At 36.9% G+C, this 19,440-nt stretch overlaps 1 protein-coding gene across 2 annotated transcripts in view; it reads left to right on the forward strand.

Moving 5' to 3' along the window:
* eeig1b (estrogen-induced osteoclastogenesis regulator 1b) overlaps positions 1–18,115 on the forward strand; it is a 40,263-nt gene extending 22,148 nt beyond the window's left edge. The window contains exons 4-13 of one of the 2 annotated variants that reach the window (XM_067438770.1): positions 6,266–6,386; positions 7,258–7,287; positions 12,125–12,241; positions 12,753–12,799; positions 13,337–13,491; positions 13,692–13,832; positions 14,809–15,010; positions 15,175–15,296; positions 15,470–15,539; positions 15,804–18,115. In XM_067438770.1, coding sequence (XP_067294871.1) covers positions 6,266–6,386; positions 7,258–7,287; positions 12,125–12,241; positions 12,753–12,799; positions 13,337–13,491; positions 13,692–13,832; positions 14,809–15,010; positions 15,175–15,296; positions 15,470–15,539; positions 15,804–15,849 — 1,051 coding nt within the window. In that variant the 3' untranslated portion in view covers positions 15,850–18,115. The remainder of the gene's footprint in view (positions 1–6,265; positions 6,387–7,257; positions 7,288–12,124; positions 12,242–12,752; positions 12,800–13,336; positions 13,492–13,691; positions 13,833–14,808; positions 15,011–15,174; positions 15,297–15,469; positions 15,540–15,803) is intronic. The other variant, XM_067438771.1, reaches the window with a different exon arrangement.
* The last annotated feature ends 1,325 nt before the right edge of the window (positions 18,116–19,440 follow it).

Here is a 19,440-nt window from a genome sequence, read left to right on the forward strand (position 1 = left end):
TTTAAGAGCTTTGTCAATTTTTTTTTCAGCAATGTGAGGAGAGCCTTACATGCAGAGGTTATCCAGTCTTAACACAAATCACTTACACATTAACATTTATGACTTAAATTTGCAGTAGCAAAAACAGCCTGTTTAATTCTAAGGGTTAGAGAGAGGGTGGGAAGACAAAATTATGAAATGAAATGTCTATCTTTCTGCCAGAAACTTTCACTAACTGTATAATTGGACGTTAGGGACACACAAACTGAAGAAACTGTAGATGGGTCTTTGAACCTCTCCATTATAAGAGCACAAAATCCCAGTGTTTACTGAATAAGAATGCTCAAAAGCACATGTTTTCAAAAGCATCTTGCCAGAATCACTAATGAACTAATCCTCCTTACGGGATCCTTGTGTAATTTTGGAGTTTTAGGTTCGCCTAACACAAATCAGATGTGTTTCTTGTGAAGGGGGTGGGGCTTTGATGTGGTCAAAAACAGCTATTCAAGGAGTTAAAAAATGCGTGTTAAAAATATGCAAAACTTGTGGCATGAGACGCTGTAATAGCTGTGAGCTATTATTTACATTATGTTTACCTTGACATGCTCTTCACATGCAGGTGTCTGACTTCCTCTGCTGTGTCTCGTCATGTCAAAAGCCTGAGCCTGTTTGCACCTGTCTACATGCTTTCAAGTGTTTGCTGAAGTTTTTACAAGTTTGAAATACAAGACAGGCTGAAAAAAGAGAGATTTGTGTGTTTGCTCTGTTTCTGTTTGCTAATGCCTCTTGAATGTCTCTCAATGGCACTCACATGAGTGAGCTTTAGTGTAATCAGTTATCATTTATGAGCGGCAGAAAAACCAGAAGTCCAGGTTATGTAAGAATGACTCTTTCAGTGACACGGCACACCTGTGGGAAGGGCCTTATGTAACATTGGAGACTAACTGTACATTTACAGTGTGTGTGTGTGAGAGAGAGAGAGAGAGAGAGAGAGAGAGAGAGAGAGAGAGAGAGAGAGAGAGAGAGAGAGAGATATCCAGGGGATTTCATTAAAATGACTTTCTCTTGAAGAATTGGCTTACTGTTTAATTACAGCCGCATCAAAGACAAACATTTTTATATTAGTGCAGCAATTTACACACCACCGTTTATAAGTGTGGAGGTTTATACACATTTTTAATGTTTTTCTTTTTTATACTCACCAAGGCTGCATTTATTTGATCGAAAATACAGTAAAAACAGAGTGAAATATTACATTTTAAAATAACACTTTTCTATTTTAATATATTTATTTAAAATATTGTTTATTCTTATGATAGCAACAATTATATGATATTCGTAACAATTTAAACCCTTATTACTTTAATTTTCCTTTCTAAATACATTTCTTTAAAAAAACATTTAGCCTATTGACCCCATGCTCTTGAATGATAGAGTGCCCTTTTCAAATGGACTAAGCAAACATATTAGCTGTTTTCTTTGTTTACTTTCATGTGTATACATACCAAGCAAACAGAGCTTATGTAATTGAATTTCCACTCTTTCTAAACTTCATTCCACATATCCACATGTGGGACAAAGGATATTTTGCATGGGCATGTTTCTAGATATTGCGGTAATATTAAGTGGTTTATGATGCACCCTAAAGCTAAAAGTATCAAGACTGATGATCAACAGTTTCTTTGTGTCGTCTTTGCCTCTTTCTTTGTGTTTACTCTGTCAAGGTCAGTTAGCCCACTGTAAAATTGCACCACCCTGCCTTTTTAATACATCATAAACTAGACAAGTTATGGGACTGTCATCTGATCTGATGAACACCTTTCCAGCCAGTTCGCTGCAATTTACACCTTTAGTTTCACAGGCAAAATACTGAAGCAGCAATCCTTTTGTATAAGATGAATTTGAGGTTCCTCTTTTTAATTTCTAAAGAACGTGAGTGCCTCTTGCCTGTGCATTAGTTTAGCACATATGCTAATTTTTAGTTATTCACAGTGACTTTTAATGTGATGCTTTGCAATCGCTAAGATGTTCTGTGTGGTTTCTAGAGCTTTGCCATATTTGGCCCAATTCAAAAGAGCCCACACCAAGTCTGTTGAAGTGAACACACACCTCGGTTTTAGACCAGCACGGCCATGGGCAAACAGATGGGCGCAAGTGCATTTGCTACGTAAAACAACGTGGCGCTGTACTTGAAAATTATAACTGCATCAGGCTAGCAAAAAACCACTTGTGACGCGTCTGGCATCGCATTACGACGGGTGATAGATCGCTGTGTTTTGTCTGTATTTATCATACACTATTGGGAAATTGTAAGTCTAGTTGCTTAGAAATGCAAACCTCTTCTTATCTGCACAATTAGAGGTGTCATTTAAGCCAAGTTAGTTGGTTAGGGTTTGTTCGAATCGCTACCCCTCCAAGTATGAGCAATAATAATGCCATGAATATTATATTACATTGGTAATTCAAAATGTCTTTAGAAAGCCTATGAAAGATGTGGACTCGTCTTAGAGGAACCAAGTGTGTGACATGAAGCTTCATCTGAAATAAAAGCTGTGAAACCAGACCCTTAACTCCAGATACTGATGACACTGATGATTTCACATCTTCATAACAAGAGCAACCGATTCATTGTTTTGGCATTGGGATGTGAGTCCAGAGAGAACTCATCCTTGTTTATTAAACTCTAATGAGGTCTATGAGGGTTTACACGTTAATGAGCTTGCTATCATTTGATTACAATTATGACTAAGAAGGGTCACATGATTATATTTTATGATATTATGGCAGTTACCAAACATGATATGAAGTCAGTTGTTATTCATTATACCACAGTTTCATGTGCCAGATATTGTGGTGATATATATATGGTAATATAGCAGCCCTTTTATCAGCATTGATTTGTGTGTGTGTGTGTGTGTATTTGGACAGTCCTACTGGAGCAAGGGTTCACTGCCTTCCCCAAGGGCGCAGCAGTAATAGCTCACAGATAATCCCTTATGTGATTCAAACCTACCAGTTGTGATGTTTAACCACTCTGTCACACCATCCCATTATATTTTAATACAGAAATAGTTTATCTGTAGAGTGAGTTAGTGAGTTTTTTCAAATTTGTCAAAAGTTTCCATCATAACTTTGTCACCCAATTGCGCAAAGATGGAATTTTTATTATTTGCACACGTCACGTTAAATGTTTTCATTGTGGCATTATTGCTTGCTCATACAATAGATTATCTCTCCCATCTCATGTGGTTAGTTACAACAGTTTTGGAGTGGCTTCCCCCCCCCCCCCCCCTCTCTATCTCTATCTGTTTGATGTTCACTAGGCTTATGCGCCTTTTAAATTGTAGTTTGGTAGCTAAATTTTGTGTGTGTGTATTTATTGATTTATTTGAATTAATTTATGTGCTTAATGAATGGGACAGGCACTTTAAACAAGGGACATTCATCAAAATGATAACGTCTTAACTTTTGTTTTATATCGTTTTCAAAGCAGTCTGACAATGTTTAATTTATGTTGTAGAACAAAACTTCAAAGTCTTTTCAGGAATTAATAACCATATACGTTGTTACTCATAAATTGACTTAAGCCGCTTTTCTTAAAACCCGTTAGGAATTCCTGAGGAAGCCCATGGCCCATGGATTTCCATGACTGAATAACGCTATAGTTTTGTCCAGTCATGCTTTACCACAGAGCTTTCGTGAACTACCAATTGCATGTATGGCAAAAGACTGAACTTGAAGGAGCAGGATGTAAAATATCAAGTAGAGTGTAACATTCAGCTAATCTGTGAACTCTCCCTGATTTCATCATACCACAATATATCACAAAGTTCATTTGTGATCATCCATGCTTTTTCTGTGAGGTTTGTTATTTAAAAAAAAAATGTTTTTGGTTTTTAGTATTAATGTGTCTTAATGTTATCAATAAGGTAGTGTGCTCCAAAACAGACAAAATTTCCGCTTCGAAGATATAACCGTTAAAAAAAGAAGTCTCTCACTTCCGCCAATATGGATCAATGATTTTAAATACATCACTCCGCAGTTCAGCGTCGCATCAGGTTTTCTGTCCAATCAAATGCTCTCTGGAATCTAAAGCATCCCCTACTTTACAAATCGATGCTGAAGCTGCAGCTTGGTCGTTTGGTCAGATATTTACTATTTTCTACGTAGTGCGCTATATAGGGGATATGGTATGATTCTGACAGTATAAATAGGCTACATTCCATTGGGATGAATGAAGTCTGGGTTCATGATACTGAAGACATGATCGCTCTGGCTGACCTGTGACATAAACAAAAAGCAATTGGCTATTTGTAAAAAGGGGGAGGAGCTGTTTGATATGTTCTGCCTTGGCTACCTGTTTCGGTGGAAATTACGCCAATACATTGAATAATGCTACGTGTTTCAAGGCACTTCAGTGGTTCTTTAAGGATGAAAATGCTATTTTCTGGTGTCTTTTGATCTTCAGACCACCTGTAAAGTCTTGATGTGATCTTTGCGTCATCCTCCAGCTGTGAGCTGACAGGTGCACGAGGGTTTCAGAGGAACTTGTGAATCTCTGATGTTGCTCAGAGAACAGGAAGGAAACACTTTCTCACTCAAAAGAACAAAGCCATGGGATGTGACTCAGACTCTGAAAGAACTGTGTGTCTGTCATCTGGAGTGAGTTTGGAAGTCTTCCTCCTATTCACTGTGTAAAATGAGCTAAAAAGTCGGATTAGTTTGTGTTCACAATCTGCTTTGAAATGGGACAGACTTTTCAGTTCGATTACTAACTATTTAGTTTGGGATGCAAGTCAATCATTCTCATCAGACATATCTGGCTGAGTCAAACATGGCCTGTAGGCCATCAACAGTTGGTGTGTGGTACTGGTGGAGGGCCGGCCCGTTCAGGGTCACACTCGGGTAATGGATGTGCCGTTATCCGCTCTCATTTTCCCTGGCACGCTGGCGGATATCAGGAACAGATGCCTTGGCAAAAAGCCCAGGGTAAATAAAGGACTCGAGGAGGCCATCAAATCTGACTCCAGGCACAGTACAATATGAAGGATAACCGTGTGGAAACAGTCCTTAGTCAGCTTTATCTAGTTAGACAGACACAACAGTGCTTGGTTTTGCGATTGTAGTCTCCATATTAGGAGCGAAATAATGTTCCTTCTAAATTGAAAATCATGCAAAGGGCCCCACCACTGCGACCAAATACTTCCCAGGTGAATCTACAGAAGATCTACTGTCTTCTCATTTTTGCAGGGTATATTAAATATAGATGAGATAAAGTATATATTCGTTTACAGCATATTTTACCTTTGTTTAGTTACTTAAAAAGTTTATTTTTCATGTTAGTTCACAGAGCAGTAACTAATTTGATCTTGAATTAGTAAATTAGTATAATTAGTACATATATTATACATAGATTAGCATGTATTACTGAATGTTGAGATTACCATAAAACAAGATTAAGAAATGCTGTAGAAGTATTGTTCATGTACTTCAACTAATGTAGTTGTTACATGAATAGTGTTGACAAAGGAAACCTTACAAATTACTGTAAAGTGTTACCGTTTATTTGTCTGTTACAGCTTTAATTTTTAGTGTCTTTGTGCATTTAAGAGCAACACAATATGTGTTATCGTACAAATTAAAAATATTTCCTGTTAACAATTAGAAAAAGAAAGAAAAACCTTTACTATGAAGCCTTGAGAGAGAGTTTATGAAAGTGGTGGGGATGTAAGAGAGTGGTGTAATGCAAAAAAGATGCTGAAATGGAGGATGATGAGAGGGAATATAACAGAAAGTGAAGGGAGAACACGCTGACCCACTTTCATCAAAGAGGTCTGCAGAGACGAAAGGATGAGAATGGTAAAGTTTCCTTTGGCATTTCTTACTGTACAGACTCTTTTATGATTGCTACTGCCACAGTCTAGCTATGTTTTTGTGACTGAAAGCTCAGCTGGGTTCTAATCTGATTCTTTAACATTCTCGTTTCCTGTGCAAAGTTCTGTTATTTCGCACAGATGGACGGTCATGGTGAGGCGTGATTAGTACCATTGGATAGATTGCAGAAACCTGTCAGCATGACCAGACTTTCATAGTGACCTCTTACCCTGTGAACTTTCTGAAAACTCATCCAAACTGACAATGTTGTCCATTTGTTAATCATCACAGAGTTCATTGTGTTCTTTGTTTTATCTGTGGTCTTCACAGTAATATTCCACTGGCTGGTTTATAACGACGGACGGAGATTTATAATGATGGTAACTCATTCTCTATCTGTGTTTCTCTATAGGGAGGAGGTTCAGGAGAACTGTGTTCGCTGGCGAAAGAAGTTCTCCTTTGTGTGTAAGATGAGTGCCAGTCCTGCCATGGGGGTCCTGGATCCCTGTATTTGCAGAGTGTCTGTGCGTAAGGTTAGTCTCTCTCTCACACACACACACACACACACACACACACACACACACACACACACACACACACACACACACACACACACACACACACACACTAACAAACAGAGATCTTAGAACAGTAGCACTCTCAGTCTCAACAATAACTTTTCTTTACAGCTCTGCAAAAATAATAATAATGGCTTATTAGCCAAAATATTTTTTTCTGCCAGCATTTTGTGTATACTAAATACACAGTTAAAAAATGTTCACAATATTTGAAGATAAACATATTCTGCTAATTTTTTCTATCCATCACATCAGTGACACTTTTGACTTCTTGGTAACTAATTACAATAACTTGGGATAATACTTTATTTGGGCTAAAATTGTTGGTTGTTGCACATTTGAAGAACTAATTTGTGTAAAAATGTATGTCATTTATTTTCTCACAGTAGATATGGAATTGGTTTATTTATTTAAGTCTTTGGTTACATTATCATCATTGTCATAGTGTTTAAAAACAATTACCAATTTTTATAATTCACTTTCATTACAATTTATACAAAGGCATTTGAAGCAAAAATTATAGAAAAATGATTGGATAAAATAATTTAATATGAACTTGAAATTTGTTGATTTTAATAAAAAATCCCTCCGGGACATAAAAGTGCTCGTGGTTGAAGAAACACTCTTATCCTGAATAAAAATCAGATTGTGGAGCTATTCCGTGAGTTCTGATGTTTGCTTTACTCCATACAGAGAATCTGCTGTCTCGTGGTTTCCTTTGCTCTCATTACCCTTCACTCCATTTGCCTCATAGTGTCACCACACCAATGACAAACATATAACATAACAAATAAACTCCTTTTCTCTTTCTCTGTTTTCCTTGCAGGAACTTAAAGGTGGAAAGACTTTTTCAAAGGTAAGAGATTTCTCCTCATCCCTTTTTCTCTTTTTTCTTTCTTTCACTCCATATGATAGTTTCTTCCCCATGAACTGACTCTAAGGAAACATCACAGATTTCTTTCTCACGCTCCGCTAGTCAGAAGGTCTGTTTTTTTTCTGGAGGTTGTATATGTTTATAAACACAAAGCTCTTGTAATGTCACATGCATATACACACAAGTTTGCATACTGTACTCTGAGAAACTCAGGACACCACATGTACAGGAAATACTACATAAGCACATATAAATGGTGAAATGCAGTGGGAGGTTAGTTTTAGGGATTCTGTGATCTGGTCTGGACATGTGTTTCCACACCTTGAGAATCTCTAAACCACACAGTTATCAGGCATTGCTTGCACCACCCTACATTAATTGTACAATACATTCAAGCATTCAGTGGTAATAGACCAAAAGCTGAACCTATATTTTTAGCAATCAGAGGAAATTCTGACACAGGCAGACCATTTCTCTTGTGTCAACAAACAAAGGATTTGACACAATCCATAAACAATCACCCATAGTGAAAAAATATATATGTATGTATGTATATATATATATATATATATATATATATATATATATATATATATATATATATATATATATATATATATATATATATATATATATATATATATTAATTTGTTTTTAAAAATTAAATACTGACTCCAAACTTTTGAATATACACTGATGAGACATAAGATTATGTCCAGTTAATAACACTGATTATCTTTTCAGCCAAGGCTCAGTGATGGACGTGGGGTGACCCGTTTAGTCCTATCAAACAAACAAGCTACTGTAGCTCGAATTGCTCAAGAAGTTAATGATGGATCTGATAGAAAGGTGTCAGAAGTGCATCGCAGTTTGTTGCATATGGGGCTGCATAGCCCCAGGCCAGTCTCGGTGTCCATGCTGACGCCTGTCCACTGCAGAAAGCACACTAACATTGTGCACATGAGCATCACAACTATACCACAGAGCAATGGAAGAATGTGGCCTGGTCTAATAAGTCACATTTTCTTTAACATCACATGGATAGTCAGGTGCATGTCTGATGCTTACCTGGAGAAGACATGGCACCAGGATGCACTATGGGAAGAAGGCAAGACGGCAGAGGCAGTGTGATGCTCAATGTTCTGCTGGAAAACATTGGGTCCTGCATCCAGACTTTGACACATACCAACTACCTAAGCATTGTTGCAGACCATGTACACCTTTTCATAGAAATGGTATTCCCTGGTGGCTGTGGCCTCTTTAAACAGGATAATGCGCCTTCCCACAAATGGTTCAGGAATGATTTGAGGAGCACAACGAGTTTGAGATGTTGAATTGAAATTCCCCAGATCTCAATCCAATCGAGCATATTTGGGATGTGCTGAACAAACAAGTCCAATCCATGGAGGCCCCACTTCACAACTTACAGCTTCAAGGTTTTAGTGGAGTTAATGCCTCGACATAATGTTATGCCTGATCGGTGTATAAATATATATTTATATGGAGCACTTTGTGTTAGTGTGAAGAAGTCACTCATAGCAGTGCTGCTGGTTGTTTGGGCATGTGACATTGCGATTGGTGGTTAAGATTATCATGGCCAAATTACTGCAGAGAGAAACATGTTTGACACGTTTATGTTTGTAATGAGTTACAGGAGGGTGTTTTGTTTGGGAGTGTGCATCCATGTCCTTTTCTCTGCATTTACTTTTCGCTTACATCCTGAATGGGAGCAGTTTGTCAAAACAGTATGCTGACGTTGCAAAAGCTGGGAATGAGGGAGGTCAACTCTATGGAGGTAACCAGGAATGAGGGAGAAACAGGAAGGAGGGGGTGGATATGACCTTTAAGATGAAGTAAAGGCAACCTTTGCTATGGCAGATATTTAATTGCTACAGTACATTGACATGAGCTGAGATGAGTTAACAGGAATTTGATCAATGCAAATGTTTGTGAATCCTGAAATCACTTAGTAATTGTCAATCTCAGAAAGAGTACAGAAAACCAGCATTGTTTAGAATAAACCACACAACCCTTTTAAGGACAGCAATCATTTATAGGAAGGAGAAGTGTGCCAGTCACAGAGGAAATGTTATGTGCTAAATGTAGCAGTGGAACAGCAAATATAGATAAGAAATGGCACAATCACATGTAGAGATCTGTGTGAAGATGGGAAAGTACCCTTATGTGTCAGTCTCTTCTGCCTTTTAACCAGGTATACAGTTTTCTGGGATTACCGTCAACTGTTTGGTTAAAATATCTTCTTTAGTATTCAAGTGCTATATTATTTTTATGGCAAACTATCTCTTTAAGTGATTATATATGCAAGCATTGTAATTCCTTTAGAACTTTGTGAATAAATGTGGGTTTTTCAAAATCTATTTTTTACATTTTTAAATCAAAGTCGGCGTTTAACATAAAGGTTCATATAAAATGGTATTCTGTACTTAAAAAATATAACTTGAAACATAAAATATGTATAAAAATGTATACAAAATAGTTTCATGGCCAGTAAAAAAAAAGTGTATATACAGTCTTGTTCAAAATAATAGCAGTACAATGTGACTAACCAGAATAATCAAGGTTTTTAGTATATTTTTTATTGCTACGTGGCAAACAAGTTACCAGTAGGTTCAGTAGATTCTCAGAAAACAAACAAGACCCAGCATTCATGATATGCACGCTCTTAAGGCTGTGCAATTGGGCAATTAGTTGAAAGGGGTGTGTTCAAAAAAATAGCAGTGTCTACCTTTGACTGTACAAACTCAAAACTATTTTGTACAAACATTTTTTTTCTGGGATTTAGCAATCCTGTGAATCACTAAAGTAATATTTAGTTGTATGACCACAGTTTTTTAAAACTGCTTGACATCTGTGTGGCATGGAGTCAACCAACTTGTGGCACCTCTCAGCTGTTATTCCACTCCATGATTCTTTAACAACATTCCACAATTCATTCACATTTCTTGGTTTTGCTTCAGAAACAGCATTTTTGATATCACCCCACAAGTTCTCAATTGGATTAAGGTCTGGAGATTGGGCTGGCCACTCCATAACATTAATTTTGTTGGTTTGGAACCAAGACTTTGCCCGTTTACTAGTGTGTTTTGGGTCATTGTCTTGTTGAAACAACCGTTTCAAGGGCATGTCCTCTTCAGCATAGGGCAACATGACCTCTTCAAGTATTTTAACATATGCAAACTGATCCATGATCCCTGGTATGCAATAAATAGGCCCAACACCATAGTAGGAGAAACATGCCCATATCATGATGCTTGCACCTCCATGCTTCACTGTCTTCACTGTGTACTGTGGCTTGAATTCAGAGTTTGGGGGTCGTCTCACAAACTGCCTGTGGCCCTTGGACCCAAAAAGAACAATTTTACTCTCATCAGTCCACAAAATGTTCCTCCATTTCTCTTTAGGCCAGTTGATGTGTTCTTTGGCAAATTGTAACCTCTTCTGCACATGCCTTTTTTTTAACAGAGGGACTTTGCGGGGGATTCTTGAAAATAGATTAGCTTCACACAGACGTCTTCTAACTGTCACAGTACTTACAGGTAACTCCAGACTGTCTTTGATCATCCTGGAGGTGATCATTGGCTGAGCCTTTGCCATTCTGGTTATTCTTCTATCCATTTTGATGGTTGTCTTCCGTTTTCTTCCACGTCTCTCTGGTTTTGCTCTCCATTTTAAGGCATTGGAGATCATTTTAGCTGAACAGCCTATCATTTTTTGCACCTCTTTATAGGTTTTCCCCTCTCTAATCAACTTTTTAATCAAAGTACGCTGTTCTTCTGAACAATGTCTTGAACGACCCATTTTCCTCAGCTTTCAAATGCATGTTCAACAAGTGTTGTCTTCATCCTTAAATAGGGGCCACCTGATTCACACCTGTTTCTTCACAAAATTGATGACCTCAGTGATTGAATGCCACACTGCTATTTTTTTGAACACACCCCTTTCAACTAATTGCCCAATTGCACAGCCTTAAGAGCGTGCATATCATGAATGCTGGGTCTTGTTTGTTTTCTGAGAATCTACTGAACCTACTGGTAACTTGTTTGCCACGTAGCAATAAAAAAATATACGAAAAACCTTGATTATTCTGGTTAGTCACATTGTACTGCTATTATTTTGAACAATACTGTATATAAATATCGGATGTGTAAAAAATATTGTGTGTGACCTTGCATTAGTCCCTTTATCCCTTGCTGTAATATCACACATCAATGATTTTTAAAGGCCAGCTGGTCACGTGCATCAGTGCTGACTGTGTAGGGTATTCATCCAATAAATGAAATGGAAAGAAGAATTATATCAGCTACTGTTATATCATTAGCCAAGGTTAATAGAATTTTTCGAAGAACATTGTAATGAGAACATGGAATGAGAAAGGGAGATTGCAGGGAAACGTATGAAGATAACAACAAGAATGCCTTCCAGTAGTGTTGGAGAAACCTTTATCGAGTCAGAATCAGAGAGGGATTTCATGCATGAGTGACTCTGCCAACTTCACATGCCTGTAGTTATATAAGAGTGCTCTTAAAAGTTAACCCTTTCCTATCTTTCTTCCCTAGACTAGACTTCATGCTTCTACAGCTCAAAAGACTTTGATTGTCTTATTTTTTATTCTGAATAAAAAGTACCCTAAATAAACAAGTCTAGTCTAGAAGAAAAAACAGTGAAGCCCCTAGATTTATGTCCTGACTTATTCCTATTGCCATGTGGGGAAATACTGGAGAACTCTCTTGAAAACCTGTTTGGGAGAGTTCAGAGCTTTCTTTTTTGTATGGCTAAAGTACTGGTTTTGTCTCTCCAGCTGGGCTTTGCTGACCTCAACTTGGCGGAGTTTGCTGGTTCAGGCTCCACTGTTCGCTGCTGTATACTGGAGGGCTATGACACCAAGAACACTAGGCAGGACAACTCCATACTTAAGGTGAGTGTGTCCCTGTTTGTGTATATGTCCTTCTCTCATTTCAGGAGTGACTCTAAACATGTAAACATGATGGGCCTCTAACACTCAGGCAGAAGCCAGGCACCAAAAGCACTACACTTGTTATCTTGAAAGGCCAGGAACCTCTTTTTCTGCGTTATTCTTAGCACCTTTGGAGTCTATTTTAAAAGGAGACAGCAGAAGCACTGTCCTCACCACAAACAGCGTCATCTAAAACCAGTACACTGTGTGGGCGACGTGACTGGTCAAACCCTGTAATGACAGGCTGACTGACTCACTGTCTCTTAGACATGTCAGGAGGGAAAATGTGAAGTAAAAAAATCAACAGATAACATTTAATCATAGATATTTTGTAATTTGGGCTCATTTTAATCTAGAATTCATTTGAAGATTCCCACAGGCAGTATGCTTTACTATCAAAATCTGTTACTATGAAACGTATGATTTTATACTTAACTCTTTTATTATTTAATATTTTCATCTCTCTTCCCAGGTTACCATTGGCATGACTCTCCTCTCTGGAGATCCCTGCTTTAAAACGTGAGTGTGTCGCACAAAAATAACTGTCTAGTTCAGTAGCTCTCTCCCAGGGGGCCAGAGCCCACTAGTGACCCTCAGAAAACTTCTCAAGATGGTTTAAAATGATTTCAAATAAGGGAAAACAAGATTTGTACACTAAAGCGATTATATTTCTTAGTTTAAATCACCCCCTTCAACCACAGTTTTTCTTTTCTTTGAAGAACCTTGAAACTCCTGGAAGAATTTTAAAAGCGTGATTTCTAGACCTGGCATGGCATTCTTATTAAGATTATGCTTGATTTCTAGTTATGTCAAACGCTAAAATATTTTATTAGGTAGAAATTGTGTGTAGAAATATTTTTACAATTCCTTATCCTTAATCCTTATCCATTAAATCACAAATGACTAAAAATGTCATGTAAATTTAGTTAGAAGTGTGATTTTTGATCAGCATAGCTCAGCATAGCACCGCTCCTTTATTTTAGGCAATTTAGAGAACACATGCACTTACTGCTCCTTGATGACATCTTCTTAAGTTGTCTTTCTCATCTTCCTCAGGCCTGTGAGCACAGCTAAGACCATTGCCATGGCTGGGCAGGACCCTTCTTTGCAGCTGGACCGCAAGGGAGAGGGCACCGCCGACCACTCCGCAGCATCCCTGGGCGGCAGCACTCGCCGATCAGTCAAAACCAGGCCCCCTGTGAACAACTCGGGTATGAGCAACACATCTTCTGAAATGGTGGAGAACGTCAACAAGTAGATAAATGCTTTACATTTGTAATTGTATTAAAAATGTGGAGTTTTATTATGTTATTTTGATTTTATAAGGTCTATCTTGGACATGTTATACTCTATGTTCTATATTTTGTACTTTATAAATAAATGGTACTCACCTGAAGCTGTTTGTTTTCAGGAGGCCTTAATGAGGGATTGGAGGAGAACCTGTCCAGTCCAGATGAAGTGTTCCACACGGGACACTCTCGCAACTCCAGCTTTGCCAGCCAACAGAGCAAAATCTCAGGTGGGACTCAGGGCACGATCAAAAGAACATCAGGTACAGATTATAGCTGATTACAGTATAAAAACATTAACTTCAAACTACACTCCTATCTTTACATTTAATTGTTTAGACTTCTAATTGAATAGAATTTTTAGGAATTTATAATACAGGACACAAGAGCAGTAATAGAGATTTTCAAAATTGATTATAATAAAAACATGTTTAAGACACTAAAGACTGGAGTATTGACTGCTGAAAATTCAGCTTTTACACCACAGGAATACATGACTATTATTTTACTTTTAAATTGTAATAATTTATTACTGCATTTTTGAACCCTTGAGCATAAGAGTCTTCTTTTAAAAAATATTAAAAAAAAAAACTTTTGAACGGTAGTGTATGCATTTAAAAATAAAAAGGACACTCACTTCCTTCAAGTGAAAATGTATCTAGCAAAATGTTTAATATTATTATACACTTTATATATTTGTGGAAACAGTGATCATTTCCCCCCCTAAATATTCTTTGATAAAATGAGAAAATCAAAAGAATAGTGTTTGTTTTTAAAAAATAAAATAAAAAATAAATTGTAACATTAAAAACGTCTTTACGGTCACTTGATCATTTTTAAATGTATGCTTGTTGAATAAAAGTATTAATTGCTTTACATTTTTGTGTACTTATTGGTCAAAACTTGAGGGGTTGATACATGAAAGTGAAAATTAAATTCTGTATACATTCTAATACATTCATTTGAACCATAAAAAGATTTAGAACCCTTTTTTACATTTGAGAGTTTTACTTTTCATTTGCACATTGTCTTTCACAATACTACTATGTTGAAAAGAACTGGGGTGCATTTCCCAAAACCATAGTTGCTAACCTGTTAGCAACTTAGTTGGTTGGCAATGGGAAATTGCATTGCAACCAACAAAGTTACTAACATAGTTAACAACTATGGTTTTGGGAAACGCACCCCTGCTTAGTTACTCATGGACTGATTTGTGGGATGTGTTTGTCTTTCGCTCAGGCTACAGCACAGAACACTCTCACTCCTCCAGCCTGACAGATCTGTCCCAGCACCGGCGGAACACCTCCACCAGCAGCAGCAACACATCAGGAGGCACGTCTACAGCTATCGAGAGCCCCGTAGAGCCGGAGAAAGAGCTGGTGAAACCTGAAAGGCCCCCGCGTCCCCCTCGCCCTGCTTTGCCCCCAAACAGACCCTCAAGGTAGGGAGTCACTGTCAACACTCGCTTAACTTCACCAAAGCACTCAAAATCATTTTGTTGTCTTATGTTCAACTGCACAAGCTGAAATGGGATAAAGCTTAAACACAAAGTACAACGTGACTGAGCTTATCTGGAAGATAAGAAGTATCTGTATATCTACACAGGAGAAAGAAGGACTCTGTGGAGAGCCATCCCACATGGGTGGACGACACACGAATCGACGCAGATGATATTGTGGAGAAGATTGTGCAGAGTCAGAACTTTGCAGATGTCAGCAACAATGAAGGTGCGTTGAAGCAATTTAGTAGTATTAAATGTTTAGCACCATTAACTCCTCTTTAGCCGGTTTATTTACATTCAACACTGAGACAATACCGATACGTATGTGTAAGGGTGTTACTCACTCGTGAAGCCTTCACGTCTCTGAAGCTAATCATTCTGTCACTCTTTCTCTCACAGACAGCAATTTAACACTGTTTATCAGTAGAGATGGTACCACGGCCTTAAGTGGCATCCAGCTTGTCAACAGGTAAACTGGTGCTATTTTATATGTCTTTTAATTTAGAGTTGTAAATGTAGAAAAGTCTAGTAAGAATTGATTTATTGATTTATTACTTAAACTATCATTCAATTTTGGGCTCTTGTTCATCAAGGCTGCAAATATTTTTCAAAGAAAAAACAGAAAAAAACAGTAATATTGCAATCTGTTACAATTTAAATAACTGTATTATTTGTACTGTTACGATTCAGTATCATGATTCATGCGTGATATCGTTCTTTTATTCTTTGGCAGGGTGTCTGCAGGCGTTTTTGAACCGGTGGTGATTGAGAGCCATTAGATTCCTGAGGCCGTGGCGGTCACTCTTTCACACAGCCACATGTTGTTTTTATTTTTAAATGATGGAGAGAGCAAGACATGGACCGTATGTCAGAGTTGGCAACTGACTTCACAACATGCTCCTCTTATAGGGCTAACATATTACTTGGATATTACAACCGTAACACATTTTCATAAATCACAACGCATTTTTTACATGAATTGTTCTATGATTAAGAGTTAATTATCATAAACATTTTACAGCGGATTCGGAGAGTACAAACTACTTGAAATGCCTTAAGAAGTGAGGCACGGTGGGAACTTCAGTCTAACACTGTGAAAGAGGGCAGTCCGAGAGATTTAGACAGAAATTCTGTTCAATGTTATATTCAAAATGTAATTGATTTTCAGATATTATTTAATATTTTAAAAAGGGATGATTTTATATCTAATTTTTTTGTGATGCATTTCAAACCCCTATTATATACCACTAAAACCACTCAAATCTGCCCCCACGTACATTCTAATAATACAGTGTAGTCAATAACCAGCCAATTGGCCTGTGGTAAACATTGGTTAATGTGCCTGAAATCATGTATGGCTGGCCATACAAATATGTCTGAGGCAGAGAAAACGGTTAGGTCATTCCCCCCACAATAACCATTTTCAGTATCTCAACACTTGTGCTTGTTTGTCAGAGCTGGACAATGGTTTGCTTACATATGTTCCAGCAGGACTGGTGAACATAAAATACAGAAATATACTGTACTGCCCCCCTCTCTTTCTCTTTCTCTTTCTCTTTCAGTAAAATTGCCCCAAGTCTGTCAGTATTTTGGTTTCACAAAATGTTTCACTTTGCTGCTGGCTTCAGCCTCAAATATTCACGTGACAGCACTGCGGTGCGCACTACACAACAGCCAAGCTGTTTGTGGCATTCCCTCGCTAGGGTCACTATCAAAATGTTCGAATGACTCGTATTCTAGTGAGATCCTGTATTCAGAAACAAGAGCAAACGGTTTGTCGAGTCCTTGTTGTCGCAACTGAATAATTGCATTGTTTGCAGAGCGAGATCAGAGACGGTGACTCATAGTCACACGTCTGTCCTTGGCAACTGCGTCTGTGTTTCTGACCCGCACCTGGTGTGCTCTAGAAAACGGTGTACAATAGACATGACAGTCAAACAGAGAACTTTGTTTTTCTGTCATGTACTGCTTGTTTGTCATCTAATGAGCTATTCATGGACATGAATCTTTCTCAGTTGATCTGAGAGCATTCACCACATTAAAAACTGACATTGTGAGTTTTTTTTAAAACTCATTTCGCACACTTTTTGTCAGTTGAGAGAAAAGTGCAATGTGGGCCTGTTGTTTTGTGAAAGCCCATTTTTTGAGTTTGTTCAGGGAATTGGCCCTTATATATTTTACATGTCCAGTGGCTTAAAAGTATCTGCTTAAACAGAATCACTGTTCACTAGTATAATATAGAGGTTACATTTAAAAGTTTTACATTTATATGAATTAACTTTTTTATTATAATTATTCATGCCATTTTAAACTAACACATGAGTCTGTGGCATGGTCCAGCTGCTTCTCTGCAGGATTAATACTCCTGGAAATTTAAAGTAACACTAACTTTGAAAGGGAAAAATATATATTAGTTTTGCGGCCTTGATAAAGCTTAGTGTTCTGGATGTTTCTAATGACCTAGTATAAAGGGATTTTCTAAAGACACTGAAAACCGTATCTATTTGTTTTTGTTGTTTACTCTTTGTACCTCTTGTCTACTCTATTAGCAACTAAGAACAAGAACTCTATCCTGCCATTTCTGTATTTTCGAACCAGCAGGCTGGTTCATTTGAACCTCTTTTCTTTTGGCAGGATTTTTTCCCTCTCAACCTTGATGTAAAATGTAATAATGACCAGCTGTGATTATTGTTCTCTTTCTTCTTCTCTCTCTTTCTCTAACAAAGACGTTTATAATGTTAATGTTTTTAGTCATAATTGACTGTATTCTGTGATCTTTCTAATCTAGAAGTGTGTGTGTGTGCGTGCGTGCATGTGTGTACTTGATCTATTTAAGAAGCTGTTGCAGGGAGCTGACTGGGATCTATATGCAAAAGTTAATGTTAGCGAGACGGATGATGTCATTTATTATAAATTTCAGTAATCTGGATCCCTTGTTTTCTTTAAAAATGAGGTAGTTCAGTTGACACATGTTCATTCATGTAAATCATTATACTGTTTTTTGTCATTTTAAAGGAAAGAATTAAAAAGACCAAATAGAATCCAGCTAAACATATACATTTATGAACTACACTGAGTGGCACAGGCTCCAGGATACTGAAAACTTTATATATATATATATATATATATATATATATATATATATATATATATATATATATATATATATATATATATATATATATATATATATATATATATATATATAAATAAATATATATATATATATATATATGTAACATACACTACAACGGCACTTAAATACTGAAGACTAACTAATGTCACTCACACAATCTCCAAAATGTTGATCTACATTTCTACTTTATCATAAAGAATGAAAGCTATGCACTTACAGAAAGCATTTTATGATAACATCAATATTCTAAAGGAATGAAAATAGTGAAAATAACTAAAGGAATAGTTCACCCTAAAATGAAAGACTGTCTGTATTTACTCTCCCTTAACCTGTTCCAAACCTATATGAGTTTCTTCTGTTGAACACAAATGAAAATATATTTTAAAGAATGCTGGTAACCAGACAGTTGATGGTTGGACAGTTGAGCAATTGATTTCCATAGTAGGAAAGAAAATACTATGGAAGTCAATGGGGACCATCAACTGTTTGGTTACTGACATTCATTTGAATATATTTGTTTGTGTTTAACAGAAGAAAGAAACTTGTACAGGTTAAAGGAGAGTAAATTATGATATATTTTAGGGTGAACTATTCCTTTCATAACAGCAACATTAATAAGAAAAATTATATTCTGGAGATTTCTTCAAAAATATATAACATATTAATTTACCACTAAAGTACTATGGAAATGAATTTATTTTTCTGAATGTGACAAATATTTATATTTTAAGATCACACATAAGCAATGATGTGTTGCTCCAAAGTTTTCTTGGTCTCATGTTTGGTTTTATGCATGGAGAGAATACTTTCTAACAAGGGACCAGAACTATATTTCTACACTCAAATGTGAATGTTGCTTTCTTTAATGTAACTGTCAGGTAAGGTTGTCTATATGTATTATTTTTGGGAAATAAATATAATGTTGGATATCTTTGTTTGTGTGACTTATTTAACAGCATCGAGCTATTATGAATGATGTATGATGTTAATTGTGTATTTTTTGTCTCATTACCAGCACAAATAATGTGTCCAAATGGACGAAAATGAACAGTTTAATTTGCTAGTAAATTGAAGCTTAAACTAAATATGTCTCCAAACTGTCCCATTTAGCTTATTCTTTGAATTAGAGTAAATTCATTTAGTTTCTCTAACATTTAGTTCATTTGGCATCAATTAGCTCATCAAATAACGAGTTACAACTTATCCTGTGTTATAACAATACCTCTCTCTGCCA

The sequence above is a fragment of the Pseudorasbora parva genome, chromosome 3 (genome assembly GCF_024679245.1).
Source record: "Pseudorasbora parva isolate DD20220531a chromosome 3, ASM2467924v1, whole genome shotgun sequence".
Taxonomy (NCBI): Eukaryota; Metazoa; Chordata; class Actinopteri; order Cypriniformes; family Gobionidae; genus Pseudorasbora; species Pseudorasbora parva.